Raw genomic sequence first — 27,191 nt, forward strand, 5'->3', positions numbered from 1 at the left:
CTCTCTGCATACAATTGCCCAGACATCACTTTCAGCACTGTATCATTCAATACCATTCAGTCTGAAATGCTTCAACTCTTCCAAGGCTGAACATGCAGTCATGCATAAAATACGTCAAAGCACTACATGGAAGAGCATTTGCATCAACATGGGATAACAGAGCATTGCATCATGTGCCCACAGCTGAACAGGAAAGGAATTTCTCTCACCTGGCATAGAAATCTTTTGGTGGAACAACCTCCTGAAAGAACTGTAGCTGGTATAGATAAAGTCCGATCAAGTGCCCCGCACTGAATATAGCCATTAATACACACAGACAGCTGAATATCAGCGGATCAAATGCTTGGCAACAGGACCACCATGTGCACAGGCCCAAAAATACAAAGAAATACACAGCTGAGGTCAAAGATGGCACCATCATACCTGTAAAAATAAAAGCATGGAGGGTTGGAAAAGCGTGGGAAATATTAGCACTTGTTAAACCTGAAGTCTGACAACAAGTGTATTAAACAATTTAATCCAATTAGTGTTTATGCTAATTATTACAATTAGCTCTTAAGACTGCTGTTAGCTTTGAGACTAGAAGAAAAGGATCTTTTTTCTGTTCAATTCACTTATGGCATACCTTAGCACTTAGTACACAACCACTCTCCAGACCTTCCTCTGAGATGAAACCGTCTCTTTGCAAAGACATCTCACAAAGCATGGAGAAAACCAGAAACGTGGCTGCAAGGCCAGCCAACAGTGCCTGAGAGCACTGGTGTATTAGACTTCAGAATGAATTTTAAGTACAGGATGCTAAAATGGCATGAGGAATGAACAGTGAAAATCCTTCTCATATAAATCTTGGGATATCTTGAGTTATTAAAACCAAAAAAACCTTGAGGCATACACTGAAAATAAAAGAGATCTAGATAAAATCTAGAGAATATTCAGTAAATGTTTGATTTTTTTAACTCCTAGAAACTTGTAATTTACATATGACAGACTCCGCTGTCTTACATACGTATATTGGTTTTGCTGTTGCACATGTAGCAGAGTATTTCACTTGTGAAAATGTCTAACTGGTGAAGGAGACCTGATGCTCTGCGGGTAGCCTACAAAAACAAGTGAGGAAGCAGGAAAGACATACATGTGGCAACCATGAGAAAATGACGTAAGAGAGCTTACATCCAGCACAGCAGTCCAGGAGAGTCTCTTAAGTAACAGTCCTGAAGCTAACAGGGATGCCCGCCTCAATCTATTTTTAAGTTTTTTACTAGTGCATGTCTAGGGGCCACCTTCCTCAGGACAGACCTGTAGGCTCCCGGTGGCCCCCAGCTCCAGTGTGCCTGCTGTCCCTGCAGCTGGGCCACCACTCCAGCAGGAGGACTTGCACCTTGCCAGGCACCGGCTTGCTGTGTTTTTTGGGGGCAGCGCTCCAGGGGTTGGTCCCTGTTGGGCCTGTCTGGGCACTGTAAGGACTCTTATCCACCATCATTTTGCCTGAGTTTGACCATCACATCTCTCGCATTGTACATCAGACCAAGTCTTCAGCCCAGGGTGCTCTGTCTCCGCACCGGTGTGTAACTTGCTCATGTCTCCATAGGCTCACAGTTTACAAGCATGACAGGACCACAGGGATCATCTATTCCGACTGCCTTCATGATGGGGGCTGTAAAACTTCACCCAGCAATTTCTGCCTCAAGCCTGTAACTACTTCATTTCTTCTTTCAAAGAGTTGCTTTGTCTTTATTTAAACACTTTAGGAGAAGGAGATTCCACTATATCCATAAATAAGTTGTTTATTACGGCCAATTACTCTGGCTGTGAAAAATTCAGAATTTATTTCTGGCCTGAAATTGCCTGGGTTTACCACTTAACTATTGGTTCGTATTATAACTTCTACTAGATGAGATGTCTGTTAAAAAAAATGGAGGCACTTTGTACCTTTGTCAGTACTTTAAGGCTGCAGACAAATCTCCATTCATCTTTTTTTTTTTCTTGGCACGTTAAGTAAGGAAGTATTTAACTAATTAAGCTCAAGGTCTCTCTCTGGAATACAGGCTTCCCAGACCTCAAGTCCTTTTTGTAACTCTCCTCTGAACACCTCCCAGCTCTTGGCGTGCGTTGGAGTCCCGCAGACAAGCTGCCCATCACTGCTCAGAAGAAACTGCGCCCTGCCACTGCTGTGTGATCCTTCTGCTTCACCCTCCCTGGGTGCGGTTCACCCATGCAACTTCAGAATGACAGGTCTGGCCACGTGTGGGTTTTTTTTTTTTAATGGCATCTCTCTTCCCTGATGTCAGGCCCCATGGTGATCCACACAACCTATTTTTTTCCCTTTTTAGATTTATTACTTTGCATTTAGCTACATGTAAGGCTGTCAGATAATCTTACCTTACTGAAAAAGGCTGCCTTACTAAAAGGGCCACACCTGACCAGCCCTCATCATTCAATATCAAACATGTTTTGTACTATTGTTTTATACTTCATATACTAGTATATTTATGTTAAGTATACACTTATACTTCATATGTAAGGACTCCATTCAAATATGTGAGTGAGCAGATAAATGCTAATTTACAATTGCATGATCCAATTTTGAATTCATTAATTACAACCTACAGTGATTTTGTAGACTTTCATTCTGGCTGTGGCTGATTATGTGGTACTAAATCAAATGTCTTATAAAAAAGTTGGCTACATCATATCAAAACAGCTACTTTTACCAACCACATCAAAACCCAACATAAAGTCTGTTTATCACTCTTTACACACTACATGGTCGACCTCTTAATGTTTTCTGTTTTTTCTTTTTTTTTCTTTTTTTAAAGGCTATGTGAATACAGTTCCTTTTTACACTTGGAAGTAACGGAACCAAATCTATGAATTCACATTCTAATATATATGTAATATATAGTAATGTATAACGTGCAACCATTCACCATTTGGTTATAACAGCAACTGTGAAAGTCGTATATGGAATGATAGGGCCACACAGCATTAGTACAAAAAATTAAGCAACTCAGTATACTCCAATGCCTGCCAAGAATTAATTTAAATAAAATCAGCAGCAATTTCTTTTCCCTTAAAAATTTCCATTGTTATTCCCGCAGGTGCCAAAGCGCTGAAAACTCATTTGTTAAACGCATAATCTAATGGGCTCTGGAGGAAATTTTTCAAATGCACCAACCTGCTGAACCAAGTAAAATTGTAACAACAACTTTTCCAGTGGTGATTATCATGTTGCCAATAAACTCCCTCAGTTTGGATGCTAGGGAGGCGATTCTACGTAGCAGTTTTAATTTCATGGTTTCCTCAAATTCTGCTTCACCACAGTCTTCGTCATCCAGATCTTCTTCATACATCAAAGCATCATCTGGCTCTAACTTTTCTCTTACAGCCTAAAGGAGGAAGGGGGGAAAGAAAAAGAGAATGCAAAAGAGAGAGACAGAGATTCAAAGGAATTTGAAATTAAAAACCACGCATATGTTATTTAACAATGAAGTCTTCTTATAATCTTTGACTATGTGCAAGTAACGAGAGTTAAGAAAGACGTACTAAAGCTAGAGTTGTACATTGATGGTTCCCGCTTCAGATCTGTCTCACGAAAAAAATATGTTAAGGGTTGTCTCTGAGAAAGACTGCAGTCTTCCTAGATATGCACAACAGGCTGCTTGTTCATTTTTATATGAAATTTGATTTGGTTTGCTCAGCATTCTTTCCATCTTGCTATCTATTATCTGTTAAACTCCTCTTTGGCTCAATGGCTTTAGGTATAAGCTCCAGCCACTAAGCACAAGTGCCTTCCTGGTTGATGTTTCTCAACAAATCTCACTTTTCAAACCCTTCCCCATGAACCCTTTCTCGGACTTTAAATGCAAAACCTAGAATGGGGCGAGTAGGAGTGATCTGAGACAGGGCAACAACGGCTGAAATAAATGCACATAGGTGCATTGGTGACTGAAGGGCAGTTTGGGAGAGAAAAAATACACTAAGCAGAGGCTTGGGGAGAGAATGAGAAATGGTGAGATTGGCTGATGGTGAAGGAAATGGAGAAAAAGTGAGCAAGGGAGTAGTGAAAGCTTGAGTGATCTGCAACAATTTAGCAGAGGAAATGAGACCAGTGGCTTAGAACTACACAATGGAAAAAGGGAAAGAAGGAAACGTGTAAAGGCCCCTCATACTTGAGCAGTTTGTTAGGATTTGGCAGTGGCCTTCACCATCGAGTCTCCATCGTATCTTGGAGACCAGAAGACATACACAGCTATTGAGTGATGCAGACTAAATCATCAACCCACGGTGAGAATCTGCAGGATTAGCAAGAGGCCCACCCAAAGATACAATTTATGGAAAAATTAGTCATTCACAGACATGTAGGGGCATATTTAAAAAAAAAAAAAGTAATAGTTTTGAGCCAGGTTCTCCCTTGGTGTAATAAAGCATAGCTTCTTTGGCACTGAGCTGAACTTATATTAGCTAATGTCAGTTCTGGCCAAGCAGTATCTCTGTGTGTGAAAGAAAGAGAGACTATTGGTATTTTTCATCAGAATAGCAGTTTTATATTTATTGGTGACCTTTGGCAGCAAAAAATTCCACACTGACAGATAAGACTGCAGTAGGAACAGCTGAATTCTCAGCCTACTTAACCAAATTCTTCAGTACCATTTCGTTATGTGGATTCCCAAAGGAACAAAATTCCCTGTGGACTCCTTCATTTCACCTCTAAGCTTGGTGCCAACTTTCTCCTCTTACTTTGGAGCATTAACAATGCTGTGAATGCCCAGAAAAAGCCTGCATATTCTCAAGAGTATCTATTTTACAGACAATGAAATACATATTAAATACAGTAGGACTGATCGGGGAAATCTACATTTCTCTTGGACATATCCAGCTATTTCAATAGCTATACCCATTATAAATGGAGTATACTAGCATTTCAATTGCTTTGTTATTGTCACCATTCACTTATACAGCTCTCAACATAGGAATTATTAGATCCTTATGCAAAATAATAGAGAGGAGATGGCAGCCCAAACATGCAGTCATCACATTTCGAGCCACGCAGCACAAAGAGGCATTCTGTCTGTTCATCACTGCTGCTCATAACTGAGCTCCTGTCTAAACAGCAGCTACTTAAATATTCGGAAACAATGCTGACAGTAGGCTGAACGATACATTATGCTCTTACTTCTGCCACCGCTGTTTCAGTGAGAAAGCCATACAAGGGGCAAAAGTTATGATCATTTCTGCTTCTGCTGTCATTACTAGATGAACCTGCTCCTAATCTAGTCCTTTTGGGGCCAATCCTGCTCCTCCTGGACTGGCCCTGGTGCTCCGTGCCTTGAGCTTAATATGACCAGTGAACAGTGAAACCTTCAATAGTGTTCATATCCCAAATTAAAGAGAATGAGTGAGACTGCTGGACATTTAAAGGTAATGAAATGGCACGCCTACTATACATGGGTGTGTGTGAAGGAGACCCTTGTTTCTTCAGCTAGTGCTTTCAATTTGCTGAAGACAGTATGCATTAAAATGTGGAATTACTTACAAAAAATGTATAGGAATAATTTCAAAATAAATAAGTTATTCCATGGGAGACTGTCAGGATTCATATCTCTATGACTACCACAAATCTATGTTGAACATGAAGACAGGATTCATACACTTATTACAGCTTAAGCTGAATGGGAGTTCTGTCAAAATTGCTGAGACAGCACTTAATTATACATATGCAGGAACAGGAAATAAAAGTCTGAAGAGTCAAAAAAGAAAATAATAAAATGTTATCCATGCAGAAGCAGAAAATGTTCTTGGGGTAAAAATGAACAAAATGAAAATATTTTTAAGTATAATTTGGAGGAAAATACACAACACCTTCAAACAACAAAATAAAAAGGAGGACATGGAAGTAAGAAAACCATATAAAACCAGCCCAATGAAAGGTGAGACTTTGACACCCTTTTCTGTCTCTTCCCCTACCTGCCTCCCTCACCTCAGGTGCCAAATGCCCAATTTCAATCTCCTCAAAATGGATCTTTGGATTTTCCTATCATGATAACTAGGACCGTAATTTTTTAACTTGGCCAGGCTAATCACTCCTGCTTCATTGATCTGAAGGACCTTTAGGCTACATTTTGTCTTAAGAGTTCAGTATTAATAATCTAGTACTGACACGTATGACACAGAACACCCAGGGAGAAGCACTAGGAAAGAAGATATTTCACTGGACCAGGATACAGCTGAGAAGGAGATGGTGGTCCAAAATTTCCATGGACTGAGGCTTACACACTTTAAGCATAGCTAAAAGCTTGCAAGTTGATGAGTTACCAAAGGAGTTAACTTCCCTTGTATTTCCACCTCTGTTTAGATATGAAAATATGAATTCCAAGTTCTACAAAGAAGTTAGGACCTCACAAACACTCACAGGAAATGCAGAACAACCTACTTCTGGTGCTACTGAGGTCATCAGCAGGGGAAAGAAAACTTCAGCATTCTGAACCTCAGCAAATACCAAACTGATTTCCCAAGTTTTCCTTCTAAAACTACAACTGTCTGTTTGGAGTTGGGGTTCTTCAACTGCTCTCCTCAATTTAAGACAAGCTAGCAAATGGGAAAACCTGATCATCAATGACAACCATAATCTGCAGTCCCAGAAGCTTTTCCAGAACAGATGCATACATACCATTTTGCAATTTTCAGCACAGCCTGAATTATCCGTGATATGGCTGTGCAAGGATTGCCTGCTTTCAGAGACCAGGATTTTGCACCAGCATGCTTCCTGGAAGAGGTGGGTTAGCTTCTGCATCTCTCTCTTCCCTGTCTGCAAGCACTTTTAAGGATGATACCTCAGTCCTTAGCCTTATTCTGTCTGCCTCCCAGTGGTGTCATTCATGACCCAGTTGATGATTATTTCAGTGAAAAGACTATGATGGCTAAACAACTATAGGTTTGGTATTTTTTGTATACAAACATATCTGTTTGTAATTCAGTATCCAAGGTGAAGTCAAGTAGCTGAAAAGCCATGTTCCTTTCCTGAAGTAGCTGAAAGGCCATGTGCCAGTGTACATCAACAAGACAAACCTTGGATTCCCCCATTCTCATATTCACCACCCACCAACTGGATTATCTGGAATGGCTTTCCAGTTTCTCACATTGAGCACTTCAAATTGCTGAAGGCAGGCAAACAGTGAACAGTTTTTACATCCAACATGGTGATAATGTGCCTGTTGTTTTACCACTTTCTGATGATTAAGTAGCCATGCAAGTACACACTCATCACAGAACACCAGTACTCCAGTCAGACTGTTTTGCAAAGCTCTTTTTACTATGTGGATTAGTCTAAAGCTACAAACCCACGCTCCATAGGCTACAGTTAGAAAATACTTTTACTTCCATAATAAATTACTTATTATGCAATTACAGGATCCCTGTGGATGCTGATTAAATCAAATAAACTTCTCCATTCAAGGAGTACAGAGCATCTGTGAAGCCATAAACATGTGTTTCCATGACCTTTGCTCTGCAGAGCAGGGCCCCAGGACTTTTTATAAACAAACTAAATGCAGTTTAGGTTTTTCAGCAATCGTGTGGAAGTCCCAAGAGTATTTATTGTACAACACTTTTTTAAACTGCCAAATTGAGATAGAGAACAGGCAAGGAAACAGTACAGCCTCTGTGGCAGCTATGGCAGCTACTATTGTGACCAGGGCCAGAATGTCCATTAGCTACTTTGGGGGCTGCTTTATTAACATCCAACTTTTAAATGTTTCATCTGGTACAGTATAAACACTACTGCACAAAGATACCCTCTAGTCCCACAGATGTATTTACTAACAGGAAACCTTAACTCCAACCTAAACCCCATTCTTGCTTTAGAACACTCCTTGCTTTGTACCTACATTTAATGGTATTGTATCCGTAAACACAAATTTGCTCATTTATTGACTTTTTGATTCTAGAGAGGACAAGAATGAAACTCTTCAAAAATTCAAATAATGAGAGCAACAAAATTTAACTAACCAGAACTGTTACAACTAAGGATATACAAGTCTCAAGAATGGACACAACTCCCATCCCTGCAAATGCATTGCATTAATTATCGGGACCTCTCAAGCGTGCACTGCTAAGCTCACAAGAATAAGTTCTCATGAGAGTTCACGTGCTTCCTCCTTCCAGTTGGCTCATAAACGCTGTACAAATAGCCTCTTTTGCAGTATTTTGACATTTCCTCCCAGCCAGCACCAGGAAACAAACAGAGGAGTGAGAAAATGAAAAATAAGCCTTAGAAAAACATACAGTTATGTGAAGTTCACCAACTGTTTTTAACATGTTGCTTCCAGAATTTTTAACAATGGTTAAATGGATCCTGCTGTGTCAGCTCAATTTATCAATTTATCTATGTATTACGTGGGCATTTAAAAAGTTATAGATATGCAGTGATGAACCTCATTATCAAACTTAATGTCGAGATGACACTGTGTTTTCCAAGGGTCTGCATTGCAGGTGGCAGAAATGGAACCTGCAGTTAGACTGCAAGGCAGCACTGCCATGCTCCCAGGGCAACCTCCTTGTCATGTGGCTCTGCTCTGCAAAGTAACCTCTGTGAAGGACAGCGTGAAGCAACCTCCTGAGGAGCAGTGCCTGAGTTCACTGATTTGAACACGTTCTTCTTGCCTCTGAATTGCCAGTGGGGCTGCAGGGCTCACCCCAGCAGTCAGCCACTTCCCAGAACCTGCTCCTTCCTGGGCCCCCCTGCAGCAGCCTCACCCAAACAGCTACAGGTACAAGGTTCGGCACGAGGGCAGAGTCGTACATCGCGGTAGGCCATGTTATTTATTGCTGGTGATACCAGAGAAGTACTTTCATGATCTGGATTAGCCTGAAGGTGCACGGTTTGTCTTGCAGAAGAGATAGCTGTGCCTACTTCGCAAGGAGACAACAGCGAGGAAGCCACAAAGCAGGCCGCATGGTCTGACCTCCTTCTGGCAATTTTAATCAATCTCCTCAAGAACTGCTCCAAGTTGTAGCATCCCAGACCTCATCACAGACTTCTAACCCCTGCTCCTGATAGCCACACCAGTTTCTTTATGGTGGGCTGGATTGTCTTCATGCTGCCCTGCAGTTTGCACACCCTGAGGCACACACTTATGGCCCCCTGCTGACCCGGTTCCTGTAAAACCATGTTCTCTGGTGGAGAATTGAGATACCACTTCCTATAACTATTTCTTTACTTCTAATCAGAGATCATATTTTTATTCCATACCTGTGACAGAATAGCACAGATACAATTTATTAGACATCTTTTGTAAGTCTGTTCAAGCCATTACTATGCCCAAGTTTCTGGACTTCATTTTCATTAAAAATACAACTTAATGAACACTTTGGTTTAGGAATCATGTCAGTCAAGCTATTTGATTCAACTGCGCCAGCAGAACTATAGAAATAGACTCGTTCTCTCCTATCACGTTGTTCCAGTTCAATTGCCTCCATAGTGCCTAAGCTGGTGCATTCAATCTAGACAGAACGTATCGTAACATGACTGAGTTCCTATTTTTAAGCTTGCTCTAAAAGCCTCCCCCTCCACCAAAAGTCTTTAACCTTTATCTTTAGAAACGAGATAGTTACAGCAGTAGGAGGAATTCATTACCTACCTGCCTTTAGGAGCAGCACATACATATAGAAATGCATATAGAAAAAATAATCAAAATAACACAATATTCTTCAGACAGACTGAGCTGTGAGTACAAAAGCTGGAAAAGAAATTTAACTGCTACTTGTTTTAACATCAAAGGAACTGCAAGCCCTTAATGGCATATAAATGACTGTAGTTTTAACCTGCAGTCAATACTAAACCACGTTAAGTTAATCATTTATTGAATTTCCAATTTTGCAAGTGAAGAACTCCAGTTATTCTGAAAGCATCAGCATGTGAGAAGCAGAATTCACTGCTTTATCTGCCACAGAACAGATCCAAAAATTTCCACATAAACAATTCCCACATGTCATTCAACTTGAGCTCTACAGAAATGGGGCTGCTTAGCAAAAGTATCTTCTTCAAGGTCACCTTGTGTGAGATACATGTGGTGCTCAAAGGGAGGTCAGGCAGGTCGACAGAAAGCCAAAGGGGAACATCACTTTGCACACGCACTGGGGTGCAGGTGGAGGGAGGGCTGCAGGCTGCAAGCCAGGATAGAAAAAGAAAACTGGGTAACTTCAGGGGAAGACCCTGCTAAATGAGCTGAAGTAATCAAGTGTGAGACAATTGCAATGAACATTTTGGTAGGTGTGACATCAATGAGATAGAGGCATTTTGGAATTTAAACAGTGATCTAAAGTTTGTATTACTCAACTGAAAAGAAAAATCCTAAATTAACCTTAAGTCCTATAGATCTGAATGAAAAATTCTATCACTGATAGATCTCAAGTGTGCTAAAGCTTGGGTTAAAGGCTTACACAATATTAGATAAATTCATCAGGGAGGTACCGTCAGAAATAACTTTCAGTGTGTTTGCAGTGTTTGATAGTAATGAACGACATACACTTCCACAGTAAAACCTCCTGTGGGAAAGAGTCATTTGTGACAAAAATGGATCAGCTATTTACTGGAAGCACATAGGGACAGAAGCATTTAGCGATTCAGAGGAAATGAAAAATAAAAAATTAATAGAGACAAGCACAGTTCTGAAGAAGGATAACAGGAAGGCAGTTCATTAAATCCTGTATACAATAGATATTGTACTGAAAGTGCCAAAGATTATTTCACTTCCCAATGTACCTATCGCACCTGAGCAAACACCAAGTGATTTCAGCACAAGACTCACTTGGCCAATATAGAAATACAGTTTCACATCTTGACTTCAAAAAGCTGTCAGGCATATAAGCCAAATGCAAACGAGAGGGGAACTCACAGGCAGAGTTCGGTGGTTTAGCCTGAGATGATTAAACACTTTTTTTTAGTGAAAAGGAAATAGGAAGGGTTGCGTTATGGCTACAAGGCACAATTCAGTACAAATGCTAAATGAGCTAATGCAGGTATGTGAAGCAGCACAGCACCCATATGGAGTAATTCCTGGACCAAGAAATATACACATTGTCCCATTATCCACCTTGCTTAGGACAATAAAAAGCCCAGCCATGGTGCTGTGGTGGTTTGCAGTATTGCCTCAGCTTATACAGAAGTGGCTGGGGTACTTCTCCAGTACCACCCTGAAAAGCCACAGTTTAGTGGAATAAACAGGAGAATGGGACATCTAATCTACAAAAGGATCCAAAATTACTTGACTTCTTTAGTCTTGCAGAACAACCTTTAAAGAAATATGTTTTCTTCTCCCAAAATATCAGAGAAATAAATGCTAGGGAAGGAAACAATATATTGAAGCAAAAGAGCAGAAAATCTAAAAGGGTTTTAAAGCGGTTATGAATATATGTATAATCTAAATTAGACATTTTCTAACCACCAGAAAAGCAAAATTACAGAACAGGGTCCTGTCAGGAGCAATGGGATGAAGAAAAATTGCCCTGTTTTCAAGAAGGTGCTTCCTACCTTCCAGAGGGAAGCTGTGATACAGCTGCCTGCAATAGCAGCAGACTGAATTCCGTGACCCAAGAGATTCCTTCTTGTACTGTGTTACTCATCACTTAGACTCCCCAAAGGCAACAGTATTCCAGGATTTTCATCTCTTGGTTAACACCTCTGTATCTCAACATTTGGAATTGAGGACTGTTAGAAGAGCAAACCAGTAACCCCAGTGAAGAGCTGCTGCAAGAAGAATTTCATCGTGCCATGTTTCTAACCAAAACAGGGCAGGTGCACACTAAAGTTTCACGCTGAACAGGCTAACAGCATTTGGAAATACATAATGTATTGCACTATGTAACATTATGTAGCTGAGGCACTGCTGTGGTATAATTACATATTTGTGTTAAGACTTACCCGAAGACATGTGCATCAAACCAAGAAGCTAATATAACTCGTAAACTTTTGACCCTTGTTAAGCTGAGATGCATTAGAATTGTTACTGAGGGAGGCAGCTGGGTAAGGTCTGGCAAACTTCACCACTACAAACATCACAAGCAAAGCGGTGAGGGAGCCTCACCTACTGTTTTTAAACCACAGAAATAAGGTATTAAATTCTACTTACACCATGTCCAAAGCACACTAAGACCAACTGGGTTTGGACCAGTTCTCCAGAGGTCAAAACCAAAGAAATATTTATAACCAATTAGAAAAGGTAAGCCAATGCCATGTAAAATAGAGATGACAATGATAAGAAAAAAGAGGAATAAAAGAGGCTTCATCAGGAAGCTAAAAGAAGCCAAGAAGTTCCAACCCTCTCTAAGATGTTCTTTTTCCCTCTTTATCACCTGTACTATTTTCCACAATATTTTCCACAATAGCCATCATTTGCTATCTCTGAAGAGATGCAAATATTGAAGGAGAAGTGCATATGGGAAGAAGATGTTTAGAGAAATCAGGGCCAAAGGGTCCCACATCAGTAAGAGCTAAGCAAGTCAGGTGAATGTTTGATACTGGTAAAATAAAATTAAATTAACAGAAACACAAAACAATAAATCATCTTTGGAAAATATACCCATCACAGGCTTTAAGAAAAATAGGATGATCATCTAGACAGCGTTGTGGGCACCACTGTAAACAGCTCAAAGGAGATCTCTGCATCTGAAGGCAAGAAAAATGGCAAGGTGCTAGCAGCTACAAGGACTGGGACATCAGATCTTTCTCGGAGCTGTGCTCTAAGCTGAACTAATTATCCATGTTATACAGGACATCCAGGTAGGTGATACGCTAGTACAATTGTCCAACGCAACAACCTCTGAATCTAATAATGAATGTCATAATACCATCATTTAAATCAGCAGTAAGTCCTTGCCTGAAACGCTGAGGCATTGATCTTCTCTGTAGCTCAAGAGAATGTTGCAGAACTATAGCTAGTTCAGAAAAACGTAATGGAAATGACAAAAGAAGTTGAAAAAAGAACAGGGATTGCTTACCTTTAAAAGGACAAATATGCAAGATAATAAATACATTTGATTTCCCTTATACCATCTCACTCTGTTTTATAACATGTAATACAAGGGACCTTCCATAAAATTAAAGAGTGTTAAATTTGAAATAAAATCAGAGAGCACTTATTAAATTGTGGAAGTCCTTGCTTCATGACGCCACTGAAGCCAAGAAATTAATGAGGTTTTAAAAGGGTCTGGATAATTATATGTTTAACAAGATTATCCAGAGTAGCTATAATTATAAACAACATTTTTTGGAAGGGATTTGAAACCACATGTTTTAGGATTAAAGCCAGTCTCTCACTAGGAGAGATCAGGACAAATTGTAATGTTGGATATGGGGAGAAAGGGTATTCCCTTCCTTGCTTACTGTCCTTATCCAGCAGGTACCAGCTACTCTCAGGATGAGGATACTGGTCTAAATGGGCAATTTCTAGACCAGGAAGTCCTTGCATGAAGCATGGGACATGTGTAGCTCTCAGAGCCTATCTAGTCTGCCCTGTATGTATTGCAGTTACACTTGGAGACCTGGACCAAAAGAGAGCTCTCGATGTACTACGTGCCCAATGTAGGCGTAGGACAAATAGCCCTGTCACTGTTTAGAATGACAAAGCTAGGAAACTGAGCGTTTTTACTGCTCCTATTTGCCAAGGGACACAGAAGCCGAGAGACAGATGAAGTAATAGACTCAAGAACACAAACCAAGTTTGTGGCCAAAGTGAGAACCATGCTGGTCCTCCTGACTCCAGTCCAGTATCTTAACTCCAAGCCAAGCTCTCCTCACGTTCTTCCCAAACTTGAGTTTATTTTAAAACAATTTCCTCTTTTTCTTTTTGTTTTGCCTTTTTGAGATCCCAAGCAAATCTCTGCCTTCTGCAGAAAAGAGGAGGGGTGGAGGCTCTGGGATCAAGTTTGCCTCAGATTATGGGACAAAGTACAGACCCACTGGTCACATTTGCTTTCTAGAAGAGCGTGGATGAGACACAAGCTTGAATGGGCAAGGCAGCAAGTGCCATGGGAGGAAGTTGCATTGAAGACTACAACCGTATATTTCAATTAAGACCAACACTTCTTCTAAAGTTTAAGTTGTGCAATCTCAGAAGGATTTTCCTCCCCACCACTGTCACTTACAATATTAGGCAATTCAGCCACAGTCTCAAGAAAAAGCTACTTCCTTTCTAAAACCTATCAGACTGTATATACCGTATCTGCATTTTGGCATATAAACCGCCATCTGCACCAAATCAAAAATGTCATACTTTGAGCTGCAGCTGGGAGCTAACTGTTCTTTCTTATTTTCTTCCACCTTTTACACCTTGTGACTGGCATTGTGCTTTTCGGCATTTGCTATCCGGGCCTGTCTCCAGCTGAATTCACCTGCTTTAAATTTTGTGAGCCCTAATAAAAAAGGCCTGCAGACACGTTTGCTCCAAGTGTGCAACCATTTAGGGGTGGTAATGAGTTGGACTGCAGCCTGGTATCTGGCAGACCTTCCTACTTCATGACTCACTGTTAATTAAAACCACACTCTTTGCTTATTCCTGGGATAGCATTACTTGCAAATAATTGAGAGTCTCTCACTGCCTTATAGCCTCCTCCCCCCCAGGTCTGTTCTGTAGAATACACTTTTCTGATGGAGATCTGTTTCCCTTAAAGTTGGATGCAGTGTAATGAAGAAGGACATCCATTTTTCCATGAATCCTTCTTGTCCTTAATTTGGATTCTGATCCTTTTTCTTATTTTGAATTGCATCTCAAGCCATGAGCAATCTGATCCATTGTACTCTACAGCTGGTTTCTGGAGGCTACTGCCATGACGAAGTACAGTATACAACTGAATATCACAAACTACTACTCAACTCCAGGCATTTTTTCAGCATGCCCATACAACAACTGAAATGTGATGGATTCACACAGAGCTTTGAAAAGGTCACTTTTAGAAGTATTAAAACAATTATTTAACAGGTTTTCTTATACATAAATATTGGAAGGAATAGATAGATTAATCTTTTTTTTTTAATTAAGCCTATTTCCACAGTATTTGTCTCTCCCCAAAAGCAAAGAGGTCTGAGAATGGCTCAATGTAAATAATTTCATGCAAAAAGGTAAAGCTGCAAGACAAACTCTCTGCTTTTGCCTGGAAGTCACACTGCTGATTTCTTGATTTATAGAGCCATCTGTGGCTAGGCATCTAGTGATCTGAAAAGCCACCTCTCTTACGGCTCTGTTGAGCCTGTTCGAATCGGCTGATGCATTCTTAACAAAATCTCGTACCACAAACCTCTGATGACTGGTGGCAGGGACTCACAGCAAAAGCTCTTCCACTCTGAAATTGGCTACGTGGCTGGACTAACAAACCCAGGACTATTTCCTCTGGAGGCACAGTACCAAGCTCAACACTTCTCCTGAAGCGTTTGTTTGTAGGGCAGTTATTGCTGCAACTCATTTCGCGTTTTCTAATTCAGTGGAGTTACAGCATCAGTAGAAAGCCTCCCCAACACGCAGCCACAGGCATCAGTCAGCTAATGCAGAATTCAAAGAACTGATCACTCACTTAGTTTTCCCTTTTCCAGTGTATTCTACCAAGGAAGAATTGAAAATTATCATGTGAGACCCACACAGTTTGGACTCATTTTAGATCATGCCAATATTCTCCCAAATTCAGACACTCAGCTGCATGCTCTGCATATGCATTAGGTTCCTTACAGTCAGACCTGCCAAATACATATTCCTAGCAGATTCAGCTGCCTCTGCAGTCTCCTCCTAACTAGCAGAAATGATTCCAGGATGTTATGTGCAGACACCTAGAAAGAGAAAGCTGAAGTTTGGAAAAATGTGTTTAATAGGTATTTAATTTTCCACTCTCTGTTTCACTCCATTTTTAAAAAACAAGCAGGTTATTCTGATGCAGATTCATCATTTCAGCTGTGAAGATCAGAATTCCTTAAAGCATTGGGGATCACCTCACATGACAGTAACCATTATCCCGTTTTTAAAAAAATGCCTGTGATAGAGTTTTGGGTGTCACTAAATCTAAACACAGCTGCTGTATTCACTAAATATTCTGTAATACATACAGTTTACAGAACACAAATAATATTTGCTGAGCTCTGATGTGAAGAAGTAAAACACATTTACGCAGATTTCTATTTGCCCAGTATCAATATTTCTTTGCAGTCAAAATTTTCCCCTTCTCCCCCACGCTTTTTTTTTTTGTGGAATATTCTGGCCCATTTAGTTGCATTGGTGGATTGCCTTGAGGCAGCCAGTCTAGGACCAACCCAATTTAAAGCTACACTCTGTGCTATGTAATCAGTGTTTGTTAGCTCAGTTTTTTTCCTTGCATTCCAGGCAAACGACTATTGAACCCTGCCTGGAAGCCAGCACCCATCCTCTCTGGGAGACCGAGCTCCCTTTGACCCAGACTCCAGGCTCAGGCTCAGGCTCACCTCTGAACCAAACCAAAAGTGAGTATCTGAACATTATCATTTAGATTCAGAGGAATCTGAATGTTTTTCTTCTGAGCTTCTGCCATCAGATTACTCCTGTTTTACGCACGTGCATGCTTTCTTTCCAGGAGATCAAGGGCTTCAAAGAAGTCTGTTAGAGCCCACTTTGGTAAAATGCAACTCTAATTAGCCACACTTCTTAATACTTCAAACATTTCCCCTTATGGGTATAGCCCCAGATTCTAGCCTGCTGCTAAATCCATTTTGCACAGCTCAAATGATAAAGCAGATTTAAAGCTGACAAAACCGGCTTCCAGGAGACACAGCAAAACCTTGCGTACACTCATCAGACCCAGGCTTACATATCCTCCAACATGTAGTTAAAAGCTGCAATCTTCAGGCAATCCTCGGCTGCCAGGAGCACCCGTAACAATTACAACTGCAACTGAGTATAAAGCACAGTCCTGATACTGATCTCTCATGTGCTAGAAACTCTGGCAATACCACAATCCAGACAACATGGCAACATGCAGAGAGGCTTTTTTTCCTCTCTATAGCGGCACCAAAATGGGCAGCTGATCCCCCTAAATGATTTACCCACTTCAAAGTGCAATTTCTATTTGAAATGTGCAAGTTGTAACCATCTCCCCTAAAAACAGATTTTTGAGAGTAAATAAAAAAACATTCCACCCATACGTAAAAGAAGACAGAAAATGAGACCCAAGGCATGCTAGACAGTCTGATAAAAAACATGTTAAGATTAGTAGTAGGAATTTCTCTGCACCCTGGGCTAAATTCCCACTGTGGCTTTTTATATTATAAAATTGTTTCCCTTTTTCTGTGGATTTTTCTGCCTTTGGTATCTCTGCCATTCTTCTTCCCAGTGGGAAAATACACAGCAAACACATCAACACTTCCAGCTAAGCCATTCCCCAAAATTATCCTCAAGCTCACTCAGTATGACCACAGTTTTAGATAATTCCTTCCATGAACATAATACACAGTCTCTCTTCCCTTCTCCTAAGAGTCATTTCTGATAATCACTCAGATGCTGTTGTTGTTCTTGGATAACAAGTTTGGAAATATGGATGCTATCTAAGAAACTGAGCAATGTATGTAGCAAAACAACCTTGTCGGACTTAACCAGCAGCTCTGGTGAAGAATGAATTTGTGATCGACTATCACAATCATTTCTTAACTCAAAACGATTTGAAAAATTCAGTAGCATATCTACCACTTCTCATATTCTGGTTTTTATTTTCTCAAGATGGTAACAGCTGTAGCTTTTCCACTTTAAAAACAATTGTTTAGTTTCCTGAAAGAAAGTTCACTTCTTAACATACCCAGTCCTCATGAAACCATTTCAGAGCACATCCAGACAGGAATGCCAAAGCTCACTATTATTTAAAAGCCATACAGATAGAAATGTGTATTTGATACCATTTCCTCATTTTCAAATTGCATGTTGCACTGTGCTGCATCCTCGGTTACTGGCTTCTGAAACATGTTGCGGCAGATGAGCCATATTGTCAGACTAGCAATGAACATCCCAATATCTGGTACAAATAGTCTGATCACGTTGCCAGCATCTGCTCCTTTCACACTGTATGGGATGAAAAAGAAACAACAAAAAAAACAAAGAAACATTTGTTACTTCTAATGACATTTTCAACTGTAACAGAAAGTTAGCTCAAGGCAAAGAAAAAAAACCCAAAACCCCAGTAATAAGAAAGCTTCACAATATGAGAAATATGACAAACAACAGATCTAGATCTAGACAGACAGATATTTTTGCTCTCCAGAAATACAGAATAAGTCATTATTCACTCGGTGCTCACATACTCATATTTTAGTCATACTCAGCATTTTGATTAACCCAATTCTGAATCCATTTTGTAGAAAGCAACACAGGAACAACCTTCAAATTCAACAAGAAAGATTTCAGCTGAGTCCCTAAAAGATCCGTGGGTAGAAATCACAATCCCTTTACTGGCATCCTTTGCAAAGACAACAGCATCCAGCTCCACCAAGGAGGTCAAGCAAAGACAAGACAGCATTCATGTCACCCCTAAGTGTGCCCTAATCATTCCTGGCACACAGAGAAACAACCAGAAAGTCTGTAATATTTTAATATTTTTTGTTATGTTAACTGTTAATATGTTTTATTCAACCAGACCTCTTAAATACCTTTTTGGGTAATTAAGTACTAATATTTAAGTACAAATATTTAAATAATCACTAAAGTGTTAGGTCCCTGCCAAGAAAACCTTTCTTCTCCTCTGAAAGATTTGTAAGGCTGAATGAATTTCATGTAGAAAAATAATTGCACTGCTTCATTGTGCAGATCTAATTGTTTAGGCTGGGAAATATGACTTTATGGGTTTGGATGTGGTGTCTGAATTTGGTTCACTGTTAAAATGGAAAGCTTGGATTCAGATTTAGTGGCACAATGAACAGTTTATTAAGCTGCTGCATGGACTTACTGAACTTTTAACTATTAATGAGAGGATATGATCTTAATTATTTGAAAGTGTACAGCATGTACCTGCCAATCTTGAATTTAACACGTTTTAAATATGCAGCTCCAATTTTAATTTTAATTTAGTTTTTTATAGGGCTTTATGTCCATAATCAGTACTGAGGACAGGTGAGGCATCTGTATAGCTCCTTGGGCATAGGTGAGTGCGCTAGACTAGCTCTTCGTAGCCTGAACTGGTAGAAAACCTTGACAGGTTGTGTTACAGACGCAAAAGAAGAGATCACCTCTGGCCTTTCTTTATCCTAACACTAGCAGCTTTGAAGCCTAAAAAAAAGCTATTTGTGAAGGAGTTACCTGCAACTGCTGCCATTAACTGCAGATCTGGAGTATCTAGAAAGTCTCTAATGTGATTACAACACAACCACTGTCAGGAGTCTTGTTGGCCTGCTCATATGTCCAAGATCAAATCCTACATTTCCATCACTGCTGCTGACCCAGCTTTTCCACTGTCATGTATCTTGCAAAATAACATACGCCCAAAGCGGGAATAAGGGAAGTGACCAGAAAGCTAGCTTTAATGTTTGTTTCAACACGTACAAATGTGTGTATCACGGGAAGCAGTGAGCTATGTGCAGGTCTGTGGGATACTGTCCAGTAGCACAATTATGAAATGGACACAGAAGTACTACTGAATTGTTTCAAAACAGGAGAGGGAAAATTCAAGCTCTAGTTCTTCTTCCCATGGTCAGACATAGACATGGAATAAACTGACAAGGTGCTGCCTAAGGAAAACAACTTAAGATTTGAAATTGCAGCTTCTTGTAAAAGGAAAAGAAAGAAATTGCAATCGTGCAGCCAGAAAACTTCCTCCTCTGATGCTCCTTGCTGTTACAGATTAACCCTGAATGGTCATGTACTATATGGCAGCTAAGTAGCTTGAAAATGTTTTGTTAATGGCTTCGAGTTGTACTGAAGCACAGAAAAAAATTCAGTCAGTCATTGAAAGGCTTGTAAAAGAGTTAGATGGCAATGTCCTTGCTGGATTGCTTGTGTGGTTTTTGTGCCGCTGCTTCAAGTAAAGCATGCTGTAGAGTCAACTGGCATATGCAGCATAGCCGATCTGTTTAACATTACAGAAAATACAGGCTTGACGTGTGTCAGTTCATTTTGCAGTACCATAGCTCTTACTGCCAATGAAGGTTAGCTAGTTCAAAACACTGAGTCGGCACTTTCTCCTTTGGCAGAAAGCAGTAAAAAGTACACGTTTAATGAACCTAATTCCCAACAACAGGATTCACAAAACCAATAATGAATTAGTTTCACTCATCCTGATCATTATGCTGAAACCTGCCTATTAAAACGGTTTTACCAAATAAGTGGCAGCAAAATCTGAATTCTTGATTCTGAAAGCATCACTCAGGCTTTTTTTGGAAATAGTTGAAAAAAAACCTGAATCCAGTATCAGTTAGTGTAAGAACAGTATAAATTTGCTAGTCTCATATTGAAAAATGGCTCAGATTACTCCTATGCAATAGTTATCTAAGTGAGCTTTTTCTGTACACAGGTATGAAGTCACATCTAAAATTAATTTTGCATCACTTCTGAACTAAAAGCATGAGTCCATCAGATTCAACCACTCACGCACAAACAAATTAAAAGGTGGTAGCCTTCAAATGCCAGCACTTCTTAGTCACACCAGGTTCTCCTTCCTCACATTGTACTCCCGTGGAGCCACGCTGGGTCTTCCTTCACGTATCCCACTCCCCAGAACAAGGGCAGACCCCTGCAGGAGCACTGCCTCTGTCACGGCTCACATTTCTTTCCACTAACCCAAACCAAGTGCTTCTGATCTTTCAAAATAAATCATTTAGCATGTTGTTGTGAAAGATGTAATGTACAGTTCAGGCTAGCAATAGCGAGCCTGAACAGTGATACTTAACCACAGAGCAGGGAAAAATTCTGCACATGAATAGTTTATTCACCAAAACCAGTCACAAATGTATGCTGTCCCTGTCTCCCCATGAGAAGGAAAACAAATTGACCTCAGTGTGATAATTAAAAAGGAAACAAAAGATCACTTGAAAATAGTGAAATGTATATTCTTCTGTAAAGCAGAATAATAAACTGCTTCATTTGACCCCAAGCAATTTGCTCCCCAGTTTTTCACAGCAACAGCTGAAACAAAAATCAGTTATTCCCACTTGTTATCGCTGGCAGCACAAAAAAGACTGGTAAATACTGCAATCATTCCACAAACATTTCTCACTTTATTTGCGCATTCACACATGGTCATATTTTGCATTTGATAACAGTCTATGCATTGTGCTCTTTGCTCCAAAAGAGGCTCTCTAACGACAAAGTTAAAACAGAAGCACAGGAAACCTATTCAGGAGATCTAGAGGAACAGCTTTTTGAAATCCCTGCAAGAATCACAGCGTGCAATGAATTGGTCGTAGCCCTTGATCTACAACTAGTACAGCATCATTTATTGACCTAAACTAACTTACCTACAGGGCAACTTTAATTGTAATAAATGCCTCTGACTGAAGCTTGTAACTCAGCCAGAAACATGCTCTGAAATGTAATTACAGTAAGTGGCAGCTTTAGAATGATTTTCCCCCTTTTGTTCTTTCTTACAGAATGCAGAAGAAAACAGGACCCCCAGCCCCCCCCCCCCCCCGCCCTAAAAAGAAGTTATGGGTTTGAAATGTTTTTCTACCTTCCCTTCACCAAGTAAATTCCATTGCATGCAACTTCTAAGGCAAGGGACTACTACAGTTAGGGTTGCAAGAGGTCCTCTGTAACAAAAATAAATTTTGTGGGACAAAAGGGATTTTATGACTTTTGCATCAATATGTGAAACTGTTTTATCCTATCAACTGACCCCTAATACAGCAGTTTCCTCACCATTCAGTCTGTGTTCCCCTGTTGGTTTTGGCTGTATACTTTAAATTTAAACTACTTTAGAAAGAGATCATCTTCATTTTCTGTGTTTTACATAGATTTTTTCTGGGACTGTGTGACCCTGGTCCATTTCTAAAGTTTATTGGTGCTAAAGAAATTACTAGGCAAGATCTCCCAGTTTATCTGCATTGAGAATAGAGTTAGCTGTGGACATACACATTAAAACTGCTCTCTTACTTCATGTATACTCACTAGCAGTGAAATAAAACCCAAATGCCTTGAAGAAGTGAAGCCAGCATAATTTAAACACTACATTCTTGCTTGGTGCTCTAGAAATCAGTATTTGAGTTTCTGAAAATAAATTTTTCATTTTTTTCCTTTTTAGAATAACCATTTCTCACAAATTAGAACTATTCATCTTCTGCTGAATGCACAAAGCTTTGGGGAACAGTGAAGTGCTAATACTGCCTTACCTGGTCTGATTTGATTTCTTTAGAATGGCAGACACATTACCTTCCTTTTTATTTCAGGTTTACAGAATAAAACAAGAAAAGCAGCAGAGCTGTTAGAATTCAAGTTGCAATCACTTCAATAGAAAAAAAGCAGACTATATAGTAACACACATGTAAAGCAACATGCATAATAGTGTATAAAATACTCCACATATAGCATGAAAAACAATAGACTTCAAACTCAAAATAGTTAGTATTTTGTTACAAACAAACAAATGAGAAAAAAACCAGGGAAAAAAAGAACAACCGGTCTTTCTTAAACAGAACTCAAATTAATTCAGCATCAGCAATATATCACAATGTTAAGCTTATGTTAAGCGATAAATCAAACAGTGCCTCCAGATTAAAGCCCTGTAAAAAGCTTGGTTTTATATTGAATACTGGATAAACAAAGTATTTTAAACTTTATTTTTTATCATAGTTTTAAAAATTTCTCAAAAGCCTTATTCACTGCATACTATACTATCTTTTCTTTTCTCCCCTCAGGGGTTTTCTATAGCACCTGTTTACTTTCTAACAAATTGATTTAATAAAACTGCAATTAGGTAACACTATTAACACTTTACAGGTGATAAACTACGGAAGAGATGCATAGATGCTAATACTTTCCATTCATCTTGTTTGGTCTTTGTAAGACATCTGATATTTCGAAGTGGATCTAATACTTGAGAGTAATTTATGCATCACCATAGATGTTTACAGCACAATTCCCATGGGCTTCATCTGCCACTGCAATCGCTTGGATTGGAGGCAAATCAGACCTAAGAATCATGAGCATGGTCCCCTGGAAATGTGGACCAGCAGTACCACATAAGTGCTATGCAGTACTGTGAATGATTCGTTTAACACTAGCATCCCCTTTGTGATCCCAAAATAGTGGAATCTTTGAGGGTATCAAAGACTAGAAACCAGAATGCCTTGGAGATGTGCTTGCTGATCCTTGCTGTTGGAAGTGGGTCTTGGGAATGGTTGCAGCTGGAAACAAGTTAAAGACGCCCCTTGTCCTCTCTCAGTTTGAACTAAGGATGCCTCTGTACTCACTCTGCTGGGAAACTCCTACTTAACTTATCTGGGTCTGAGTCACAACCAGCGCTTCAGTGAACATGGGATGCTCACATTCTGTATTCATGCTGGCATGACTTGTCCCGACTGGTTCAGAAGAGAAGTTAGATATGATGTTGGCTCACATGGCAACTTTGATATGACCCTCAGGGCAAACCTCTGCTGTGGGTAAAGTATGTGAGTTTCTGAGCAGTGGTAGGTGTGCCTTTAGTCCTTTCCCTACCTCATGCTCACCCGCAATTATAATAAATTATGTTACAAAAAACCCCCAAAGAACTTAGTAATATTAATATCCACAGGGCTGTGCATGATCAGTCTTAATCCTGCACTGCCTTAATGTGACTGTCCCCTCAGTCCATGCAGAGCATGCCATGTGTTTTACCCAAAATACCTGTAATTGCACTTTGGGAGAATTTTGTTCATGCAAAGTAAAAGAGTGGGAGGAAGAGGGAAGCAAAAATGCATAGAAAATACTTATAAAAATATTTAGCATGCACTGACCTACCCAACACAGAAGTTCAAAGGGCTTCTGAAGTATTTGTAAAATCTTAATCACTGCTTACAAACTATGTCTGCACAGATTAAAAAACCGAAAGTACACTGCGCTTTCTCAGGAAAGATACCTTGCAATGAAGAACGCTTTCCGTATTGCAACAGTGCTTAACCATGTATTAACCAAACATTTGCTTTCCAAACACTGCTATGCAGAGAGAGCAGCTATTTGAAACTAAATGCACATTGCCAAGTTTTGGTGCCTCATTGCTTGCATAAAACATTCACCATTAAGAAATTATGGATATGTGCAAAATGTAAAATGTTGGTTCATGCCAATTTCTCTTTTTTAAAGCACCCACTGTTTCTTGTTGTTCGTTGATGTTCTAATAAAGGGCAAATTCCAGCATGCCCAGAGCAGCACGCAGAAGACATAACATTTAGCTGGGATTTAGCAGCTATCACGCAAAGCGCTCAGCTGTGCTACTGCCAGACTCGTGACAGTACAACATCCAGCTTGCTTTGCCCGTGTCCCACAGCTCCAAGTGTGGAGCAGGACTGATGCTACACAGCCAAGGGGAAGTGAGCACATTCCCCTCCACACCCACGGTGCTGCACACGCCAGCCCCCACTGTGCTGTGGAAGTGACAAGCCCATCCGCAGCACAAATTATTTCAGGTCAAAATGGGAACGTGGTCTGGGAATGTGATGCCAGATGGAGGCAGAGCCAAAGCGAGCAGAAGAGACCTGAGGACACCTCAGCTGTAGGTGCATTTTGGTCTGAAATCTTCAAAGAGACTTTCCATTGCGAGTATATACACTTCTCACTTGCTTCTCACTTACACACACATTGTATAGGGATTTGGCTAAAGCACTAATTCACTATTCATTGACTGCTGTAAAACATTCACAGTTACATGTGTCCATAATGCTCATAAATACTTGGTGACTGACAGCAAAGTGTTTACATAAAGGCATACAAATATCCATATGTTTCACAATATTCCTGACCAAAAGAAGGTGCTGAAAAGACTGAAGCAGGCTGACATTCAGTGATTATTTCAAAACATATTTGCTCCCTCTCTCTGCAGCTTTTGCTGGCTGGAGCATGAACAGATCATCACTTCAAACTACTTTTTATTTGATTCTATAGCCAGCATATAATATAATCACAGAAAGTAAAAGACATGTCTAGATTTTCCAGTCAGCTGTGGATGAGGCAGGAATAATATTTCCCCCAATTACAGCAAGCGACATTGTAAATTACTGTCATTTTACAAAGCCGGATGATCCTTGATACAAAGTAAAGGCACACAGCCACTAGGAAATGCCGTGCTTCGAGCTGGAGTGCCCATTGCATTTCAGCGAGTGCATGGGGGGCCCATCCACTCCCCAGCCCCCGCCCCATTCCCAATTCAAAACTATCCAAGTGCCACATTTGCAGGGATGGGACCATTCACCAAGACCTTCAATTCTTCCACATGAAACAGCTCCCAGCCTACCCTACCTGCTCTGGACATGCCCATCTTGTGCTTTGCAGCGTCAAGCGGGACAGGACAGAACGCAATGTCTAACCTTCCCCACCATCACCTGCCTGAAAATCCCAGTGCTTAAGAGGCAAGAGCACATGGGCATCACGGGAAGCAGGCTCTGGGCATCAGGGGCACGTGTGCAACATCTTCCCTCACACCCCAGCTGATTTTCATTAAAACTGGCCAAAAGAAACATCCTGATTTATCCTTGGTGCACTTTGTCCAATTCTACAGCACCAAGTCGAAAAAGAAGAGCAGTAGAAATCAGTGGCAAACTAAATGTCCCAATGCCCTGAGATGTCGCTTCTAATTTTTCCATAAATGGAGCATATGATACAATTCCTGGGTGGCAAATACTCCATGTACATGTGGGAGGGGAGAGGACTAGTTCCCTGTGCTGCTTGAGGCTATCTACTCAACGGCTGGGATGTGTGGCCACCAAAGACCTCTCTCAGGTGCAGGAGGCAACGGTGGTACTGTTTTGCCAGTGTGGGAGACTCTTACCGTGGCTGAGCATTGAAAAGGACAGGATTGCTCAGATCGAAACAGTGCAAAAAGGAGCTGAAGTGGAGTGCTCCCACGTTTACCTCCCAGCTGGGTGCCCTTTGTCAGCACACTGCAGCAGGCTGGTCAGACCCTGTACATGGTATGCTAGTACTCGACCGGCCACAGGCTTCCTTCTGTTTCATGTGCCAATTGCTATTTGGAGATCTCATATGATTTATTGATGAACAAAACCCAACAAAACCAACATAAAACACAAAGCCAAACCGTTAAGCATGTGTCCTAGAGAGTTTTTGGATACTAATTGCAATGCTGATTGCTCTCCAGATTAAAACAAAGACTGGCTCACATTCTGCTGCTGGTGGGTTTACCACTGTATTGCTCTCAGCTACCACTGTACTGCAGGAGGCTGGGCTGTGCCAAGAAAAACACTGACAACAGTCTCACAACTCAAGTGCTCAAACAACGCAGGCCATAAAATACCTTCTATCAGATGTTCGTTTCCTTTAAATCCCTAGGTTAAATGCCATGAGAAAAGTTAGCCGAAATTAATTTAGCTGAAAAGAAAATAAGTCCAAGGGGTGGCAGGAAACAAGCAACCTAAAAACCTAACACAAAGAGTTGGATAAGTAAGATTCCTCCTGAATGGAGATGACTTCTGAGAGGACCTTATGCCATTGCTGGGGCAGCCCGGACCATCAGGTCAACGTGACACAATGACACGCTTCAGAGGCGCAAGAATCCTACATGGAGATGATACAATTGTCTGAATGCAGAGGAAATTTCTCCTCACTTGCAGTTAGCAAGAAGAACATAGCTGAGGTATAAAATCTAACACTTAGTAACTATGAAGCCTCAGTTAGAGATCGCTCTGCCATCACTTGCTTCAATTTCATGATAGTCCTTTACTTGTCATAGCATCTATTAGTCTGTAGGTACCTAAGTGACATGAGGTTGCTCTTGTTTTTGCAAAGTACCTAGAATACTCTAGCATGCTGTTAGAAATTACATAGAGTAAAAACCATCCAGTTTTCAGCTTTTGGTTTCAATGTGGTAGAAATGGATTATTTTCTCTTAAGTTATTAAAAATATCCCTCTTCAACTTTAAGCTTCATTCCCCTTTAATCTCATTAGGTTGCTGACTGCACATGTGCTGCAGTTGTTAGCAGAAAGTAAATTTACCTGTTTGATTTACATTCCTGTGCCTCATGATCTCTTATTTGTCTCCCTGGTTTTATCAAAGGGCCACC

At 40.4% G+C, this 27,191-nt stretch overlaps 1 protein-coding gene across 15 annotated transcripts in view; it reads right to left on the reverse strand.

Annotated features, from left to right (window-relative positions):
* PIEZO2 (piezo type mechanosensitive ion channel component 2) overlaps nucleotides 1-27,191 on the reverse strand; it is a 313,966-nt gene that overhangs the window by 121,285 nt on the left and 165,490 nt on the right. For all 15 annotated transcript variants that reach the window (XM_030012388.2, XM_030012391.2, XM_030012402.2 and 12 more), the window contains exons 5-7: nucleotides 17,897-18,059; nucleotides 3,176-3,386; nucleotides 210-423 (exon numbers count right to left, since the gene is read on the reverse strand). In XM_030012388.2, coding sequence (XP_029868248.1) covers nucleotides 210-423; nucleotides 3,176-3,386; nucleotides 17,897-18,059 — 588 coding nt within the window. The remainder of the gene's footprint in view (nucleotides 1-209; nucleotides 424-3,175; nucleotides 3,387-17,896; nucleotides 18,060-27,191) is intronic.

Source organism: Aquila chrysaetos, chromosome 4, assembly GCF_900496995.4.
Source record: "Aquila chrysaetos chrysaetos chromosome 4, bAquChr1.4, whole genome shotgun sequence".
Classification (NCBI taxonomy): domain Eukaryota; kingdom Metazoa; phylum Chordata; class Aves; order Accipitriformes; family Accipitridae; genus Aquila; species Aquila chrysaetos.